At 41.9% G+C, this 20,014-nt stretch overlaps 1 protein-coding gene across 1 annotated transcript; it reads right to left on the bottom strand.

The window, feature by feature from the left end:
- Window positions 1–309: 309 nt before the first annotated feature.
- hgfb (hepatocyte growth factor b) lies at window positions 310–19,539 on the bottom strand. The gene is made up of 18 exons (XM_076734149.1): window positions 19,408–19,539; window positions 17,766–17,925; window positions 17,034–17,146; window positions 16,342–16,456; window positions 14,390–14,538; window positions 12,808–12,928; window positions 11,685–11,803; window positions 9,009–9,174; window positions 8,782–8,912; window positions 7,815–7,908; window positions 6,408–6,538; window positions 5,303–5,332; window positions 4,634–4,739; window positions 3,901–3,975; window positions 3,487–3,636; window positions 3,281–3,387; window positions 2,655–2,797; window positions 310–2,123 (listed from the first exon to the last, which is right to left on the bottom strand). The coding sequence occupies exons 1-18, from the start codon at window positions 19,457–19,459 to the stop codon at window positions 1,944–1,946; spliced, it is 2,142 nt and encodes a 713-aa protein (XP_076590264.1). The 5' UTR covers window positions 19,460–19,539; the 3' UTR covers window positions 310–1,943.
- Between the last annotated feature and the right edge of the window lie 475 nt (window positions 19,540–20,014).

Raw genomic sequence — 20,014 nt, 5'->3', positions numbered from 1 at the left:
TCTGCATGTTAGTCGATGAGAGTGTATGCGTGTGTGAGACAGAGAGAGAGAGAGAGAGTGAGAGAAAGATTAGCAAAATTACTGAGACATCTGTATAGTCTCTGTGCTACTGTGGTGCCATCTTCTGGTGGGGAAGTACAACAGCCTGGACTTAATTATACAACAAGCAGGAGAACTGAGACTATACACATTTGCATTCAGAGCACTCAAATAGGGCATTCAGAGAATGCAACATTGAAAACATGAAATGGAGAGGAGACTCACTGATTAAAAAAAAAAAAAAAAACATTTAATATCGTGAAAGGCATCATAAAACATTTCAAATATTTGCTGAAACTGGGTTTAACATTTAGCATATCGGATAAAATGACATGAAATTTATAGTGAATGTACATTATACAGAGAAAATGGGACATTACTGTACAACCTGTAGATTATAGCAGCTTGCAGCATCTTTCAGTGCGCACACATCCACAGAGAAACATTTTTCACGCTTACAAACATAATGTGGTTATAATATAAAGCCATTTCAATCATTTACACTGCTAAAAGAGATGTGTTAATTTGTTTCAAGGGCCATTCAGTCATCTCAGTGAAGCTTCCATTACAGACAATGCAGTTGCAAAGACCATCTCTTCTTTTCCATGACAAAGTTTGAAGTGACAGACTTTGTGACGCTAATAACCAGAGTGGATTGGAATTGGAGGTCTGCCAAGGTCTGAGTGTGGGGAGAGGATAATTCATTCAGCTCTGGCTCAAACGTGCATGCACACACAGACACACACACACACACACACACGCACACGCGCACGCGCACACACACACACACACACACACACACACACACACACACACACACTCCTGCAGTTTTCTTTTTGCATACTGACACTGCTGCAGAAAAAATGTATAAAAACAGATGCACACACACACAAACACAATGGTTTAACGCTTGGTTTTAAGGAAATATTCAATTTTGTATAGAAAGCGCACATGTGTACATATTAATGTTACATTTTCTGCTTTTTTCAAATTCTACAAATGCTGACCGGACATACTTTCCTTTCATCTACACAGGATGCAAAGAGCACGTTCATATATACAGTCAGTGGCTTTGTGATAACATTAAAATACTGAAGTTTAATTGGCTGTTTCCGACACTGAGACAGAAAACAGAGAGCTGAAATGTAGATAACACACTGTACATCATTTATCTGCCTACCTCGACATTCATTTCTCTTGTCATAGATCTATAAGACCCAAATCACCTTTAGAGTGTCACAAATACACTCATTAAAATACTATGTACAGTAAGGACCACTTTATCTAAGCCCCTGGAGATGCTTGGTAAGAGTGCCCTTAACATTGCCCTACCACTGGATAGTTTTCGAAGTGGCCCATTGATGTACTCTACAGAGGGAGCTGCTGAACCACTGCACTTTGGTCTTCAAAAACATTCAAGTAATGCCAGGAATCAAGAGTATTCACATGCACACATACCACTCTGGTGGATTTGCTACCAAAAGAAAACCATGGAAAATGGACAAAATGAATTTTTTGTTAGCCTGGTCTGCTCCCAACTCAATCAAAGATACCCTCCTTTGTTATGGTAACATTCAACTTATATCAGGTCCCTTCTTTTATTAGTAGCTGCTCCAGCAGTTCATTTCCAATGTGTAAGATATGAACAGTGTCAACTTATTCTCTTCATAATTATCATCAATCAACCATCAATGATTCTATCTGATTATGATCTGTTCACAGTGTTTTCCCATCCATTCATCTATCAAGGGTGCATCCTTGGATCAGATTCTTATTGATCTGTGGGCTATGTAGGTCTGAAAAACATAGAAACTAGGTGTCCTGAGTGCACCGCTGGATGTACAGAAGCAGAGGCTCTAGGTTTGATTTAGGCCTCCAGTTCTCTTTTAGTCTCTATCGAGTCCCTAGGCGATCTGAGGGTTGGGGTAATATTTGAAGACCTTGTAGATCCACTGTGTGTAGAAGGGCACATTGATGAAGATGCCAGGCTGGTTGGCCCGAGCACAGCCTCTGCCATGGACACTCACTCCCACAATAACCCTGATCTCACCATCCTGACACACAAGAGGCCCGCCATAATCCCTCTGCAAAAGAAGAAATAGATGGCACATTTTTCTATGTCACTAGTTGAGAAATGGCTATCATCAGTGTTTGCATTTATGACAGGCATGAATGAAAGCAAAATGCATTTTCATGCTCTCAGTGACAGACAGCACCATCAGTATTTGTGAACATGGACAGCTCTCTTTCAAAGCTAGAAACCACAAAACCAAGGCTTTGATCACTGATGAAATTTAGTGCAACAGTCTCCAGCTGCTCTATTTACAACAGACTGAATACTAAGCCTACAGATTGAAAGAACATTTGTTTGAGATTTGGATCAAACTGAGCTCTGAAAGGACTGTGTTGAACCAAGGCGCAAATGCTCTCATAAATTCACACTGAGAACAATTACTTTATCCAAAGGTCTGCAGGCCTGGTCTTGTTTACCAACAAGGACTGAACATACCATGTGAATTATAGTGTGGACTTTTCCACTGAAATTGTTATTTGGCCTCATGTTTAAATGGTAAAACACCTCACTACAGAAAGAACATGACCAAGCAACAGTTTACCTCACACACTCCCTCATTCCTCTTGCCACCTGCACAGATCTTGGTGTTGGTGATGTGGAGGTTCCCTCTGTGCATCTCTCTACACCTCTCATTACTGACAATGGGCAGGTTGACCGCCTTCAGTATGTCATCGTGGCCAGTGCCTGAAAGAGTTCAAGGTTGCACTTTATGGTGTCTGATCTGTTAGCATCCTGAAACTCTTCAGGTTACGTTTTTGTAATGTAACATAAATATAATAGAGTGCAATATCATATTTAGTACATTTCCAGTTTCAGCAGCAAGGCATGAAGTCTGGATAGTTTTTACAGAAATCATGGCACATTTTAACTTTTATTAAAAATATCAATCTTCTTTGGTCTGTATATCAAGTCACCCAACAAGCTGTGCTGACCCAGGGTTAAGAAACATGTGGCAAAAACTATACAGCAACCAATTATTTAACAGAGCATTGTGTTACAATGTGCTTTTTGCACCTCCACTTTATATCATTAAAAAATGCATAGAATAATCCAGGACTGCTGCAGGAGAAATGCAATATAAATGCAATATATTGCAAACCTGGGAGACCTGGAGAGTATGTATATATGCAATGGCTGTAGTGAATTTAGAATATAGAAAATCAGTACCTTTGGTCTCTCCCCATCCATACATTTTACATAATCTTCCTTCTGGGATGGAGCATCCAGCCACAGGTAGCTGAATTGTATGGACATTGTCTGCAGGAAGCGCAGGCCTAGACATATTTAATGAACACAGAAAATACAAAGCATGATCAACATGACACACAACTCTATATCAGTATATCTTTGAGATTATTTTTCCAGGTACTCACTTAGACAGCCTTATGAGAGCTAAACTGGAGCCCTCAGGACCACATATCACATGTGCAATGCTGACTTCCTGTCTCTTGGACCAGTCAGGAGCACCCTCTCGAATATCTGAGACTCCCAGCCACACCCGATACTCACTGAGGTCTGGAACACTGCAGAGGCACAAGACAGATTTAATACTTAATAAAATATTCTCCATTTATTTCTCTCTACAAGCTCAGACTGATCAGGACAGGCAGTTGCAACTGAAAAGAGTTGGTTAGGCACTTGTCCTTGAATATAGAGAAATTCATATGAGCTGAACAAATAAATCTTACATTTAATACGCTGAGGGTAAAAAAGAAAACGCACTGACAGTTCAAGGTTCAAGCAAAAGGAAAGAAATGACATTAACAGACAGCAAGCACTGAAGTTACCATGAAGAGAAGCACTGTCTGTCAGTGAGCACCCACTCCTCTCGTATTAGTGAACCCCCACACCAGTGCATCGACCTGAAAAGAGCACAAAACACAAACGGCACATTGAGGACAACTCTAGAATGTTAGAAGCTGTGAAACACATACATGAACTCATGCAGTCATTCTTAAAAATGTATATTGGGAAGTCACAGGAACCTATGAAATTGATACTATGAAACCTAACAATACAATGTTAGTAACAATACAATGTGTAGCATTTGCAGTATAGACAGCCATGCTAACTATCAGATATGTGGATTTTAGAATTTTGACTTTGCAATATTTGCGGAAATAAGAGTTTTATAAATTTCTAAGTAAGCTAAGTAAAATTTATACTGTGAATGTGAGCTTTGGACAAGTCAAAACTGCCATTTGTGACCAATAATTGGCTTCTTGTAATTAGGTGAGTCTTTATGACACGCCTGATGGATTATAAATGTATGACATCCAGGAGGCTACTCTAAAACCAATAGAAAAAAAAACAAAAAACATTTGCTCAAATGTTTGCATGCATGTGTGTCTGAGCATAGCGGAACAGCATTTGAACCTGCTGCTGAAAACAAAGATGAAAAGACAAAAAAACAAATCCACTGAACTTTTTAAGAATTCAGCAGTCGTCTGGGCAGGATGGCCTACTGTTCTTCTTCAGTGGTGGAGGAAAATGTGTAGAATTTTAAATGCACTGCCGTACCCTTTCTGTATGCTGACCATCCAGCTGCCGTCTGATATGCCCACTGGACCTCCTCCCACGATCCTGGTTCTCTTATGGACAAAACACCCCACAGATGACAGCTCACCTGGAAAAGCAGAAACACACACAAACACACACACACTCAATATTTCAATACATCGCATGTCATAGGTGTATAATATACATTTAATTTAAGACATGAATATGCATTCACATGCACAGATATACTGTGATTAATGGTGACATATTGTTTAATGCAAGGCTCTTGAGCTGCCTAATGATCCACCATAATCATCATTACACTACATATGAAACATAACCAGATAAACCGATGAGGCCTTTAATTAAGGTAATTATCAAACATGTTCATATATCAGATGGGTAAAATTTGAAATCTATATGTCAAGAGATTGAGGGGTTCATTCTTGAATTATTATGTGCAGACAACTGAGTTACAGATGTGGACCAGCACATACACACACACACACAGAAACAGATGCCACCATGGCAAAATAATGTCCTGCATCATGTACCATGATAGCCAGATATAAAAGGGACCAAATCAAGTTCTGGAAATATCACCACTTGCCTTGGAGGCTATCAAATACAGATCAGCAGCTGAGCCACTCTCAAACACAGACAGACAGACGAGCTGACAGGGACACTCACCCAGTGGAATGGTGTTCTGTGAAGCATCACCTGCAGAGAGGAGAGCAGACAAACAAGGGATCAGTGAGTATTAACTGATACAAGATAAGAAGAGACCTCACACTGGGGTGTAAATTTCATAGAGCCACAGCCACCGGGTCCCTTGTGTTCGTCTGACATGTCATGATAATTATTTTCAAATCTGGAGAGCTTTGATTGCAACAAGCCTCAAAGGACCATACAACTGTATCTGTTTGCAAGTTGTATCTTTTTAGCTCAAAAATTTTCAATACACCTCTCCTCTAGTTCCAGGACAGGAACTCGTTTCCATTGATTTCTGTACAGTTTGCAGTACATAGCCTGCGTATGCTGCGCAATCCATCATAGTGATCATCAAGTTTAATTTGTTGTCCACATTATAATATAGTTGCCTCACTACCTCACAACATTAACAGAAGTTTAACAAGATGCCTCACAGCGACAGACATTACACATTAAAATTTATAAAAGAAAGCAGCATACCTGTGATGTAAAGTATAAACAATGAAAAGGCTGGAATTGCTAAAATCACAGATATGGTCCTTTAACTGCTGATTTAAAAAAAAAAAAAAAAAAAACTTTATAGAAAATTGATTTTTATTTGCCAGAAGAACCGTGGATACCTGTGTAGCTTTGATAGAAACACAATGCCACCAACACACAATCATGATCGAAGACACAGGCAAACACACAGACGCTCACACACACACAGGCACACAGTCATGATGCCTCTGGCTCTTGGTCCATGTGGGAATAGTTAGAAGGAGCCCTCCCTTGTCTACCACATGAGTTGTGAATCTCCCCTGACACACACTGACCTAGGAGTGTAGACAGATCTACACACTGCAAATAAAGAGTGTGTGTGTGTGTGTGTGTGTGTGTGTGTGTGTGTGTGTATGTGTAAGTGCGTAGGTGTGTACGTGTGTAAGCGAGACAGACCACCAGATGAAGTGCAAACAAACCCAAAATTTTCTACCTTAGATCAAGAAGTATGGCAAACTTTCAATCCCACACAGTCTGATTGTTTTATGTGTGTGATCGTGTGCCTCTGTGAAGGTGTTCCACGCACACTTTTCCATTCACTCACATGGTTTTACATGGCAGTAGTCCCAGGGAATGGCAGAGTTGTTGGTGTAACACCAGGGACCATGTTTGTCTTTATCAGGGTTTCTGCAGTAGTTTCCCTCCAGGCCGGCCATCAGCATGCCTCTCTCACCACTAGACAAACACACAAACAAAAGAGATCCAATAACTTATCTTTCATCAACATTCAGTAAGCCCCAAAGACAATTTTCAAAACAAAGGGAATTTTTTTTTTTTTTGTCCCTTGAAGGGAAATAATTCGCTTGTTGATGAAAGGAAAAAGGATTTACTGGTGATTTATAACTATTAGTAAAAGCGGAACAAATTTAGGCAGATAGGATCTGGACAGTCAAACTACACAGCTGTGTAGGCTCTGTCTCTTCGGACGAGATAAGAAGGTGATCTGCAAAGGAATTACTCACTGAGACAGTATGCACCCACCTACACTCACATATTTAACACACGCTCATGCAGACTTATCCCACACATGAGGGTTTTCTCATAAGAATTTTAAAACCACACACAGAATTCTTTCCCACACTGAATCCCTTGACCAATAAGGTGAAGAAATGTAAGGGAAAAGGGAGACAAAGAGGGAGAGGAGCGCTGGGTACCAAATCACAGCAATCCAGATTTCTAAATCTGTGTTTGTGTGTGTTGTATTTCTAACAGCTAGCCCAACAGCCAGCTCTCACTGTGACTCCCTAACCCTGACTTTTGACCCCTGGGCAGGAGCCAAGCAGTGGAGCTGATTGGCTTTGAAGTGCTCCTGCAAAGGAGGGGTTTGGGGTCAAAGGTGAGGAGTGAAGTGTATATCCCCCAGCCAAGTTATCACTGGGAGCCATTCCTGCTGAGTTAGGTCATCTTCAGGGAAACACTTCTCTAGCCATTAAGAGATGCTGGAGAGGCCAGTCACGGCACCCGCAGGAGCCGTTTTCTCCTTTGAGAAACAAGAGGCCTGACTTGATCCGTTAACAACAATACGACTTAACAAGAGGTCAATAATAGGGCGCCTCCCTGCACTAACCACCACGTCTCAGGTTCGCACACATGGTTCTCGAAAACGGAGACACATTCTGCTGAACACTCAGGCTGTCCTGCGCAAACTTGTATCTCAAAGAGTTAATTTCTTAAGCATTCTTTTATCTGTTGAAATCCATGAAATTTGCATATTCCTGCTCATTATCACTGGTTTCCTTTGATCCCATTGAGCTTTTTTTTAAAAAACCCTCTACACTATGTTTGATTCTCTGATGGGTTACGCATACTCAAACTGAGTGACATCTTGATCTCTATTTTAGGCCGAGGCACTTGTCTGCAGTTTATTGATGGTGCAGGTCTGTTTTATACATCACAGTGGAGTTTGGGAAAGTTATTAGGTTAGAAAGTAGCAGGGATCCAGAGGGACGACCTGTTGCTGTGGTCTCTCCAGGGAGCACAGGGCAGGTTTGATCTAGTCCTTGACAGCTCTCCTTGGTAATTCTCTCCGAAACCTTCATAGCAGTCTGTATTTGGACAAAAACAAGAAATAAAATGAGACGGGTATTCTGGACACATACTTCACGTCTGTATGAACAAACAGCTTTGAACAAAAAACATGCATAATAGGCAGTGACAGTGCTCAACATTACTAAGCCTCAATAAACCTGCATCACCACAACAATAGTTTTTGTGCATTATTTGACATACTGTATTGTTGTACTACAGACTATGAAAAAAACTGAACTACTCAATTATGTACAAAAGAATAAAAGGAGCTCTAAGTTTCTGAGCTATCGTGGTTGTCACTGGATCTAGAATATGTAGAGCTGGGAACACAAAGAAGTCGTCCACAATGATGCCAAAGGTTTTGAAGCTGCCTGTCACCCTTCACGTCACTTCTGTGTGGGAACATTTTCAACCCTTGAGGGTAGACCACAACACAACCTCAGAGAGGGTTTATAATCCCAATGCAAGGCCAGATAACCTCAAAGACGTATCCCTAAAATCCCTAGGGAAATTTGCATTTGTGTACTCAGCCATAGATCTACATCTTTTGCTTCTAAATCTCTTGCTACCCCAGAAAAAATCCCATCCAGCACTAATCCTTCCACTCCATCTTTCAATGTCCAGTGAGACCTGACGATCCTGAGCTGCTGTCAGAGTTGGTTTATGTGAGGCGTGGCGGTCAGTCCTTCCCACAGCCCTATAGGGCTACAGTTCTCCACAGGGATGAAGGCAACATGGTTTCGAGCAAATATGTGCGGTAACAGGGTCTCATGTGAACACCACGGTTCACAAAATATGAAGATGCAGAACGTTTCTCTGCTTCGGATGTACAGAAATTCATTTTTTCCAGTCCTTTTTTGAGTGTCAAACAAAGCTGTTGAGTCTCTCACCACTGGGCTTGTTTGGGGTGCCGCATTGAGGGATGTTGGTACAAAACATTGTGCGGACTCTTGGGTCCGTAGTGAAGCACCAGGGGAATTCTTGGCCATCTGGATTCCGACAGTAGTTTTCTCTCAGGTCTCTGGAAAACACAGAGAAAGTCATCCAGTAATCTGCTGTAAGTGCATGCAGGTGGGTGAGTGAGTGGATGCATGTCTTATGTGAGAGTCTGACTCACTTGCAGGGGTAGGCTTGAGGTATAAATGTGTGGTTGTGGGGATACTGAGAGTCCCAGCGTTGGCAGGTGAGTCCAGTTGGCATCACATCGACTGTCCCCCTGTAACCCTCTCCTCTGCCCTGGTAACACTCGGTTGTTTCCACCACATTACTTTTAGGAGGTGTTTCTATGAAAGAGCATATATATATCAAGGTCTGGATGATGTTGGTCAAGGTAGCGTACAGAAAAGGTGTCATATTAAGGAAATGGTTTGATTAAGGTCTTAACAGTTCTTCAGCCTTTTCCACCATCCCAAGCTTAGATGTGTTTTACAAGGTAATAAAAAACAGTTAAGTAGTTAAGGCCCTAGATCTTGTGGTCTTATAGTCAAAACATGAAAGATGTTTCAACATCGCCCCAAACAACAAGCTTTATATTTCCACATTGGCTAACCCTGCTGCTCTTTTCTCAAAGGCATCGACTCAATGGCCTTTGAAGCAGATGTACAGGGTTAAAACACTGAAAGAAATCAGACTAAAGCATATGCCGTAAATGAAAACAAACATTCAGGAAGACAATTTATGCTTACAGAAAATGAGAAAACCTTAAACTGGGAACAGCCCTTTAAGATTATTGAAACCTACAAAGATTAAACTCCCCACATTTAACGACTTATTTCTTTACAGGTAGCCTATAATTACAGTCGTGTCACGATAGGCAGACCCCAAAGTCCACATCAGCACGAATTTTCATGTGATTGTACCAAATTAGAAAACAACATTTAACAAAAATTATTTCAGCTGCGATTTGCACGGGAAAGGCAAAGACACTGATAAAAGCTAAATTAGGTTGAAATGGTGGATGAAGAGATTTGGGAAACAAGGACTGTGAACTGCAGAGAGAGTTGGAGGTTAGTGGACTTTCAAAGAGGGAGGTGAACTTCAGATGAACCGTGGCACTGCACTAAAACCTCGATGAACCGGACTATAGATTATATAATAATACTCTGACACGCATGGCACAGCACACGTTTTTCCATTTGCTTGCCCTTCTATTATTATCTCCCACTCACACACGTGATGCAGAGGTCCCGACTCCAGTTGTAAAAATCATAGAATGCAGGATTTTATCGGCCAACTGTCAGCACCAACTGGTCCAGACTGTAACAGACCGAGACCTGCTCAAATCCATTGGTCCAAAAATTCCATCGCGCCCACACCCTCAGGTTTTGAATTGTTTACATGAGAGTTGCAAATACTTTCCTTTATTTTGTTATAATCAGGCTGTTGTTTTACATGTACAAATAATTCTAAACATTGATAAAAAAAAAATAAATGATTTAGCATTGAGGAAATATTCAAAGTGACATTGTCTTTGACATGATTAATAGCTTAACAACCTCAGTGTTTTGGCCACCTGCTCTCCAAAGAATAGCTCACACGACGGCTTTTGAAAACCTACAGCATAATGAGGCTGATATGGTCAAAATTAGAAAAACAAGGCAGGAAATCTTATCTGCTCTATTTTCCTTTGTAGAAGGCCTGCTCATTATGTACAAGTAACGCAAGTTCATTAGCCTGAACATTGTGCATGATTGTATCCCACAATGTGTAAAGCTGCAGATCTTCAAGACTCTAAAACAGACATTTTCTGTCCATATAATATGTCTAAAAATAGATATGCACTAGTTGTTACAGTAAACAAACGAGCAGGCCTAGACAAAAGAACAGTTTGTCTCTCTGTCTCCTGCTCTCTCCTCTCTGCCTTGTTTTGATTAAGACTAACTGGGTCGTAAACTTGATCTGTTCCCAACAAACTTCCATATCAGAGAGTGAGAGACACAGAGAGTGAAACAGAGAGAGAGAGAGAGAGAGAGAGAGAGAGAGAGAGAGAGAGCAACTTTTAGAGAAGAAAGAGCAGGGGGGAACAGTGAATCACTGGGTCCACATGGAGGAGTGCCAGCTAGTAAACACGGTGCCAGGACCGCTGATGATTCTAACAGGCAAACAGGCCAGTCACAGACTCAGGAGAGAGAAGCTGAACCCAACAAAAACACCCATGATCTCCCTGTTTTATGTTCTTGAGGACCACAGTGGCAGCCTCGTCACTGATTATAGGTCAGCTTAAAGTGTACAGTATCTGCTGCTTTAAGTGTAAAGGCACAGGAAACACGAAGCCAGACATGACACATGCACCTCGCTCTAACACATCAATCACACTGCTTACACTAAGTGTATGAGGTGAAATGAAAGTGATCTGCTTGTAGTGTGTGTGTGACCCTGGTGTTGTGTCTGCATGTGTAACAGGAGGTTAATGTGGAACAGTAACTGAGCCCTGTGCAGTTTGACCACCACACATAAGAGCTGGCATAGAACAATAAACAGCAGGCCAGTGGCGCAAGGGAAAAATAAACATTCTGGCTATTAGAGAAGACATAACAGAGAGCCAAAGCTAAGAGGGGAACTCTGTGCGTGTGTGTGTGTGTGTGTGTGTGTGTGTGTGTGTGCATGTGTTTATGTGTGTAGTCCATAATATAAGCCAATGAGAGGAGTGGTAAAATTAAATGTACAGGAAGCTGTAAATTCTGTCTCAGTCAGTCACACTTCATGGGCCTGTAAGGAACACAAACACACCCACTGAACATGTACAACAAATTCTAATGCATTCAACCACACACAAACATGCACTAATGCTTACCACAAACTTTGATGTTGCAGTACTCCCAGGGCGTGTTTGGGTCAGTAGTAAAGCACCAGGGTCTGTGGCGTCCGTCTGGGTTCCTACAATAGTTATCATCCAGGCCCTTGTCAGGGTACCTAATACAAAAAATGCAATATGACAACCTCAGCGCTTGGACAAAAACTACATGAGATCGAAAAGCAGAGCCCAAAACAGCTATCACACTCTTGCACAACCCATAGCACTCTCTAACGTGAAGCCAAGTAACAGTGGCACAAGACCCTAATTGTCACATCACTCTTAAAGCCCAGAGGTACCAGAAAAGAGAATCATGTTTCCATTCTACTTCAGAATCCTTAGGAGGACAGAGCAGAAGTAGAGAGACAATTCACCACCGCACGCAACAGAAGCATTAATAACTGGAATGGTGCAAGGACTCCATCTGTGAATCTGTTCAGAGCTCAGGGGAGTGAGGAAGATAATAGGCTGCACCACTACAGGTGTTCGACAGTAAGTCATCCCAGAGTCCCACATCCCTCCAGGCCTCCAGCTTCAAGGCGTGCAGTATCAGGCTGTGGGACCCTCTCATTACATTAGTGCTATGAGCAGTCTGGGACCTCGTTTACACAAACACTGGGATGATTAAGGATGTGTTAACGAGTCCCAACTAATCCAGACCACCTGCCATCTCACTAGCTGGAACTCTCTTCTGACACAGACGCACAGGCACACACAAACAAAGATCTTGTGAGGAATACTTATACAGACTTAAATATATAGCCTCCCTAACATAGGTATAAGCTTATCTCATGGCTGGATACGAGTCTGCTTTATAATTTGCTGAGAGCTTAAAGGAATTTGGGCCAATTAAGTCAGAATGAAGAGTTTTCCCAGCATAGTGCTCCTAAAAACACACAATTACACACTGGATTCTCATAGCATTCCTTCAGGGAAAGGCTCCAAACCACTTCATCTCCAGAGTTACTCACAAGAAATTACTATATGAACTTATTATTACATAAAGTATTCTCATGCTTTTTGCTATTAAATTACATGTATCCATGTGTGTGCGCTTAAGTGTGATTGAGCATGCACAATTTAGAGTGATGTAGATGCATGCATGAGTGTGACTTTGTGTTACCTCTCAGGGTGGTACAGGTGTTTGTGTGGTCCATCCAGGTCCCAGCGCTGGCATTCCTTTCCACTTTCTGTGTGGTCCATGGGTCCTCTGTAATCTTCCCCATTACAGTTCATACACTCAACTATGCAGCAATGACACACACACACACACACACACACACACACATGCGCACGCACAGCACACAAATCCACAAACACACAAGCAACAGCTTGGTGAAACAGAATCACACCATCAAAATGACAAATGATTAAGAGCAGAGAATGACAATAACTCATGGTACTTTTAGTAGTGTAGTAATGGGTTGACAAAAGCAATAAACTTAAGACATAGTGATTCATCCACTTTAATGCGTTTTAGGTCATGATTTTGTGCCCCAGCGTGGTTATGTAACATTTTGCAGCAAAACCCTTTAGAAATACTTCTTAGATCTCCCTTAACTTCAGACATTATATACATATAAATACACTTAATGTATGAAAGCACATATTATGTGTCACACTAACGAAGGCAAGGATCTCTTTGAAGCAGGAAAGGTACCATTTGTTGCATGGTGAGTAGTACACACTGTCTAGTGTAAACAACAGAGAACACGCATATTAGAAACAGATGTTCATAAGTCCACTGCTGTCATGACAGAGCACATTTAATACCACTGGCTGCATGTGTGTGTGAGTGCTTGCACACGGCATGCTTGTGTGTCTGTGTGTATGTTTCCCATTAGGACCAGCTAATTTCTGGAGAAACCCTTCCAGTCATTTTCTTCTGAATGAACGCAGGCTTTCTATCAAAATAAAAAGTCATTATCTCTGTTGTACAACTTGTGATAACCCAGTGGGACACCATATGCGCGCTGGACAGCAAGAAAGATTCCCATCCAGTTATATCGACCCACAGCCTGGTTCCTCATTAACGTGATCCAGTGTCATACATGCAGAGGAAACAACCCCTCTGACAGCATGAATCCCCCGAGATTAGATAACAGAGGTCATTATCATCCCTGTCTTCAGGAAGACATCAGTGCCTGACAGTAATATTGTGTGATAGAACATAGAGGCTGAAACACTGGTGGGAAAGTGTTTTTCTTTCATCACAACCAGAAAAATATCAAAGTTTTACTTGTACAAACCCATAACTCAAACTCAACGGTTTCCTCCCGTGTGTGCCACAGGGTTGGATAAAATAGCTAACAATTTATCTATAGGAGACGACAAGGGATTAATATCCTCTAACATTCCAACGCCAGCCTCTTTAGGTTCAAACCATTTACAAAACCTGAACCTGATGGAATGAGAGGGGACAGCATAAACTGAACCACACACCTGGAAACAGCTGCAGCTGGCCTCTGCAAATAAAGAAAACCTGTGCCCCACACACACATATATGCACACAGATGTAGAGCAGAGTTAGAGCCAGCATTGCTCAGTCCATGGCACTATGTGATTGCCTAATTTGCTGCGGCTCATTTCAGATGATCAAGCATCAGTCGGCAATTTGCAACAATGAAATGGGCATTATTTTAAGATCAATGTCCACTTAGATGGATGCAGAACATATTTTGTGTGTGTCTGTGTGTGTAGCCTACCCTGTGAACACTGTGGTATGCCGCACTCCTGGTGTCTGAGGTGTGGACGGGGGTCAGTGGTAAAGCACCACGGCCCAACGGTGGAGTTGTCTGGGTTGCGACAGTAGTTTTCTCTGAGGTCCTTCTTCCTGAACCTCTTAGACATGAATCTGTCAGGAGCAGAGCCGCAGTTACACAAACAGACACATGTACCAAGACCGGTTGCCAAATGTTTCAGCTAGCATGCAGAGCAACCTGTTTTTGAAAATCCAAGGCCACAGTTTCTGTTGTCTTCTTTATAACTCCAGCAGGATGACGAATTCTCTACTCAGGCTGCTTAACTTTGATGGCTGAAAGCTGCCCCTCAACATGACCAGCGAAAGTGTAAAAGTGTAAAAGTAACTGACAGCAATGCTAAAGGATTGAACCGTCCATGACATGATGTTATTAATGACAGAAAACACTTAAATATGTTGAAGCAATGTTAGTTTTCCATGAGGCTGGTTCTGAATGTAGTGTAAACACACTGACAAATGACTCATTTCTTCTACATCAGGCAAGCACATGCTGTGGTCACAAGTTGCGATGATGGACCTTCGCGCGGTCTTTGAGTCAAGCTGTGTTTTTCCACATAATGATGAAAAGATAAAGTTCTGAAGTAGTCTGTCAGTGTAGTGGGTAATGACAGGGACAGATGAGAAGGCCTTTACCGGGCAATCAAAAAAGAGGAGAAACCTTTTACTGATAAAAATGCAATTTCTTCAGTTCTCTGCGTGTGTGTGTGTGTGTGTGTGTGTGTGTGTGTGTGTGTGTGTGTGTGCGCGCCAGAGTCTCCCATGCCTGTAAGCTGACTGATAAAACATACAAAGCGCCTGGGTTTAATTGCCTGATCTACAGAGACACTAATGGCAGTCTGATAAAGCAGGTTCACAGAAGGTACGAACGTGCAGTGGCCTCTTTGATCCATCTGCTGCAGTGACAACTCACTACAAAGCTTTTCAAAGGCATTTAATACCTCTGAGTAGAGGGGAGTGGAGAGAAAAGGAGCTAGCATGATATTCAGGCATAGCAAAGGTCGAAGATGAGGTGTCGTGTGTAAGGTTCTCTGATGGTTATTAATACCTGGCACATGATAAACTTTGTCATTATTTTACTGGTATTTTCTTCTCAGTTCTTTGTGTTTTTCCAACATTGTCCTCCATTGACACAAAATATTACACTGCAGAGACACCATAGACCTTCACCTTCAATTGGATGTCATGTGTTTTCTTGTTAACAGTGGAGCTACATATTGTCACATTTCAGAATTAATGATTGCAATTTATTTGACTTAAGATAAACCGTATCTACAATAGACTGAATATGAGACTTAATACCCTGTTAGACAATTTTGTAAAGGATAAGTGCTGTTATCTCATTGCTTACCGGGCAATTACTGAAGATCAGCGCTAATTTGACTTTCGTAATCCTACAAAAGGCATTGCTTCACTTGCATCGTTTCTTTTTAAACTCCACTTAATTGGCTTGCTTTCAATTGGGAGCTATACTTTGTCAGAAAGTAAGCCTACATGTTGAAAAATGTACTTTACGTGGATGTACGTAGAGCTTAACCATAGACTTCATATTAGAAATGATCCTAATCCCAGTAAAACACACACATATTTGCACATACACACACACACACACACACACACACACACACACACACACACACCTAGATAAACAGTAGGGCCACAGCAGGAAATGATCTGTGACTCTGTAAAGCGTTACAATGAGGTCAGTTCTGATAAATGGCTTCTCCCAGGAGCCTAATCAACCCCTAATATATCATACTCATATACACATACACACGCATACAGACTAGCCCCTGGCTACTAGCTAATTGCATCACAAACAGGCCAGCACTAATAGTAAGAAGCAGCTTTAACACTATTTAGTTTGACATTGTGGTGAAAAGAGCATTAGGTTCTTACTTGTGCTCATGAGGGATGGGAGAGGCCCAGGCCTGGCACAGGATCCCACTCACTGTCACCGACCTTCGCCCCCTGTAGCTCTGACCTGTGCCCACAATGCACTCCCTAACATAGTCTGAAAGACAGACGAGGATGAGGAGCGAAAGAGAGAGAACAGTAAAACAGAGCGAGTAAGTAAGATGAGCCAACGACCTGATCGCAGTGTTGTGTACACAGAGCCAGTGCACATGATGAAGAAAACAGACAGAAGGACATGTTCAACTATAATGCTGAGCTTAACAAGGCCACAGCAATGCCAAAAGCCAAATCTGTTTTCCTAATCTTGTGCAAAACATTTGGATCCAGTAAAATAGGCTACACAGCTTGCGCGTTCACTGTTGTGGTCAGTCATAGTCAAGTGGGGTGGGGGGTTTCCATTGTTTACACAAACACTGCTTAATGACAGAAAATGAGCCATAATGTGCTGCGACACAATAAACATGACAATGGTCCTTGCCCTTCCTTGTCTTTCTCTTGAGGGATCACAAAGCTAACATCACTCTGAGTTATAAAGTTCTCATGCATATTTTGAAACAACCAAGTGGTGTTGCTGACTTGAAGTGAGCCTATGCAGACGGAAAGGTGTGGTGACACGGGGAGACACCACTTTAGTATCAGCTGGTAGAGAGAAAAGCTGGAACAGCAGAGGGCACCTTTCTTTTGATAGAGTTGGTAGTTGAAGTCCTGTTGGCTCTGAGTTCCTGGTGAGTTCCTGTCGAACGACAGCCACTGGCATTTCCTGTTTTTATGATCATAGAGGAACGCTCTGGAGAATAAAGAGGAAAGGAAAGGAGCAAGACAGAATACGGGAAGAGTGAAATACATAATGGTCAGCTTTCTGTAGCTTCTTGAAGCAAAAGGCCACTGAGGGCAATTAACACCACTGTTAAATGAGTATGCAAAGTGGTTTGGAGGCCTGTGAAACCGGGGGGTAACAACAGGGGGATAACAATGCATTATATCTGTGAAAAGCATAACTAAGAAACTTGAGGAACCACCACTTCACTCTTTGTGTTTTGATAGCTGTTCTCATTACCTTATCTGCAGCTGAAGGCGTAATGACATAAGAACATTTCTTATTTCGTCTTGGTGATATAATTCTGTACATATCTGCTTATTCTAGCTTTGCTCTCTGTTACTTTCTTTTCTTTTACTACTGTTTCTGCTTCCTTCAGTGTTTTGTGTTTATAGATATTGTTTGTGCTTTGTGTATTTTGTTTGTTTGTCTTTATTCTTTTGATGAATCATTTTTTATTTGTTTAAGTAAGGGGGAGACGCTGCAGAAGTCTTTTAGGCCTCCTTCCTCCCCTGCACTGTAATTCTTATTTTCTATGGAATGTAGTAGTATTTTCACTATAAATAAACTAAACTAAGAGCAGACATACCTGCAGGTGAAGGGGAGTCTTCTATTGCGGCTGCAGGCTTTGGCACACTTGGCCATGCTCAGCTTCCTGCTTTTGGTCAGGTGGGAGGAATCAGGAGACACGACAACCAGTCGTATGCCATCAGTCCTCTGGTAGTCCTGGAGCGCATTTCTTCTGCTCTCTGATACACAATAGCATAACATGTTCATGACCACTCAGCAGTATTTACAGTTACAAGTTTAGCAGCCACTTACTGTAAATTAGAGCTGCGCTTTGCTCAAAGCCACACCAGGCAGTGGACAAGCTGTGGTCAAACCAGACACATTCTGGTTTTCTGTTTTGTTAGTCTAACAACTTGCCAGCTTTTCCACCAGTCTGTCCACTTCAAGGTTTGTTTTATTTTATTTTACCTTTTGTCTGTACCATGTTCCGTTTATATTAGGAAAATTAAATTGCATTTTATTTCTAAGTTGATATACAGGGTTAATTATCATTAAACATGCACACAAACAAATTAGCAAAGCCTTCTCTGTGGTCTGGGACACAGTGTGGATAATCTGTTAATGAGCCCAGCTAGACTGAGAACACTGGGCAACAGCATTACAATGTGAGAATTAGTCTACTTTAACTGTTATTAATCTACAGGACCTAATAGGATGCACAGTCATTTATCACTGGCCCCAGTGAAACCGAGGCTGACACACACAGTCACACACTGTGAGGGGACTCTGTGCTGTGTCTGCATGGGGCCTCAGTTCATGGCAGGTTCTCTGCAAAATCAAAGAGCCAGTTAGACATTTACATTTTAGACAGAAAACTCATGCCACCTCCTCCTTTCTCCTACTCCCACCTGTTTCAACTCTCTGCCTATATCCACTTCAGTCCATTCAAGAGCTTTTAACAACACGGGGGGGGGATCAAATCCAGTATTTGGGTGTTTGGGTATGTGGTGAGCAATCTGATGATGGCAGAGGACCGGAGGCATCATGTTTGTCCGATCCTCAACTTGAGTTCACCGGCTCGGCAGTTTCTCTGCCTGAGTGCCTACGCGCAATGAGCCGCAAAATCGCACTCTGTTAGGACTACAGGATGACTGAACCACTAATTTGATTTTAATATAGGTCAGGTTGCGGGACAGTGGGTTGTATCTATTCAGTTCATCACAGAGTGTATTTATCTCGTGATCCAGTCAGATAATGTATGTCTTAATGCGTCCCTCTGCGGTGTTATGCGCACTACAGGGATTAAACGCATCTGCTGGATCATCAGTAATGGCAAAAGCATCGTTTTCCTCTCTGTCCATAAGATGATTGTTTCTTCCAGGAATGGCCAACTTAAGAAATGTTCTCATGACTGAGCTCAGACACAAAGAATCACTTAACTTAACTGTCTTCTTAGAATTAGATGGGAAAAATGAGCGTTTTTTTAAGCACCGGCAATACTCATATGCATTGTAAATACCAACACTGTAGATGGATAGTCGGCATATTACATACAACACAAGATAATAAAGTTAGCCTGAATTAATAAAGCCGCTGTTAACTAATGTTTGGCACTCTGTTTTACACGGAGCGCAAACAAATGCGTTCAGCACCAGCTCCTGCCCAGTGGCAGACATCAGGGAGCGACCCGAGCAGCTCTGGATGGTTTTCGCCAAACTTACCAGAAGAAGAAATGATGATGAAGAGTCCGAAAATAAGCTTGTAAATCCACATCGCCGCGTCACGAAGCAACAGTTCCTGAAACAATTTGTGAAAATGCTGTTTGCTGCGCTGTCGGACTGCAACCGGGGGATGTTGCTTCCACCACTGCACAGATGATGCGTCTCCTCTCTAAGTACTTCCTCGCCTCCCTCCCGCCCTCCCTCCCTCTCTCTCTGTGCGTGTGTATGACTTTATCTCTCTCTCGCTCTCTCGCCTTGTCTTTCTCTCCGACTCTTTGTATCTCTTTATCCATCTGCACTCCCTTCAATTCTCAATTAAGCGTTCTTAATTGGCCTGAATGTCACATGCAATATTGACAAATCACCAGTGACTGCTGAAAATAGCAACATGATTTCATATCCTCATTATTTTTATGTTGCTCTTTATGTTTGTGTGTGTCATTAGGTTATTACCTATTATCACACTCGATAACCAAAACATCCTATTATCAGAAATATTACATCGCAAACAGATTGTGGTTCTTTCTTTCTGTCTGTGTCAAACTTTGTTCCCCCACCTTTGTGTCTTTCCATGTACACCATTCAAAACCACAGAAAATCTGCCCAA

Source organism: Chaetodon auriga, chromosome 6 (genome assembly GCF_051107435.1).
Source record: "Chaetodon auriga isolate fChaAug3 chromosome 6, fChaAug3.hap1, whole genome shotgun sequence".
Taxonomy (NCBI): domain Eukaryota; kingdom Metazoa; phylum Chordata; class Actinopteri; order Chaetodontiformes; family Chaetodontidae; genus Chaetodon; species Chaetodon auriga.
Note: the sequence above shows the minus strand (reverse complement) of the source record. Positions and strands in the feature narration are given on the sequence as shown.

Excerpts from the sequence above, each read along its gene's own strand:
- hgfb (XM_076734149.1), bottom strand. The coding sequence starts at position 19,459 with ATGTGGATTTACAAGCTTATTTTCGGACTCTTCATCATCATTTCTTCT. Across the intron at positions 17,926-19,407 it reads CATCATCATTTCTTCTTCTG|AGAGCAGAAGAAATGCGCTC; the intron begins GTAAGTTTGGCG and ends ATTGTGTATCAG. Across the intron at positions 4,740-5,302 it reads ACAGAACACCATTCCACTGG|GTGAGCTGTCATCTGTGGGG; the intron begins GTGAGTGTCCCT and ends CTGCTTTTCCAG.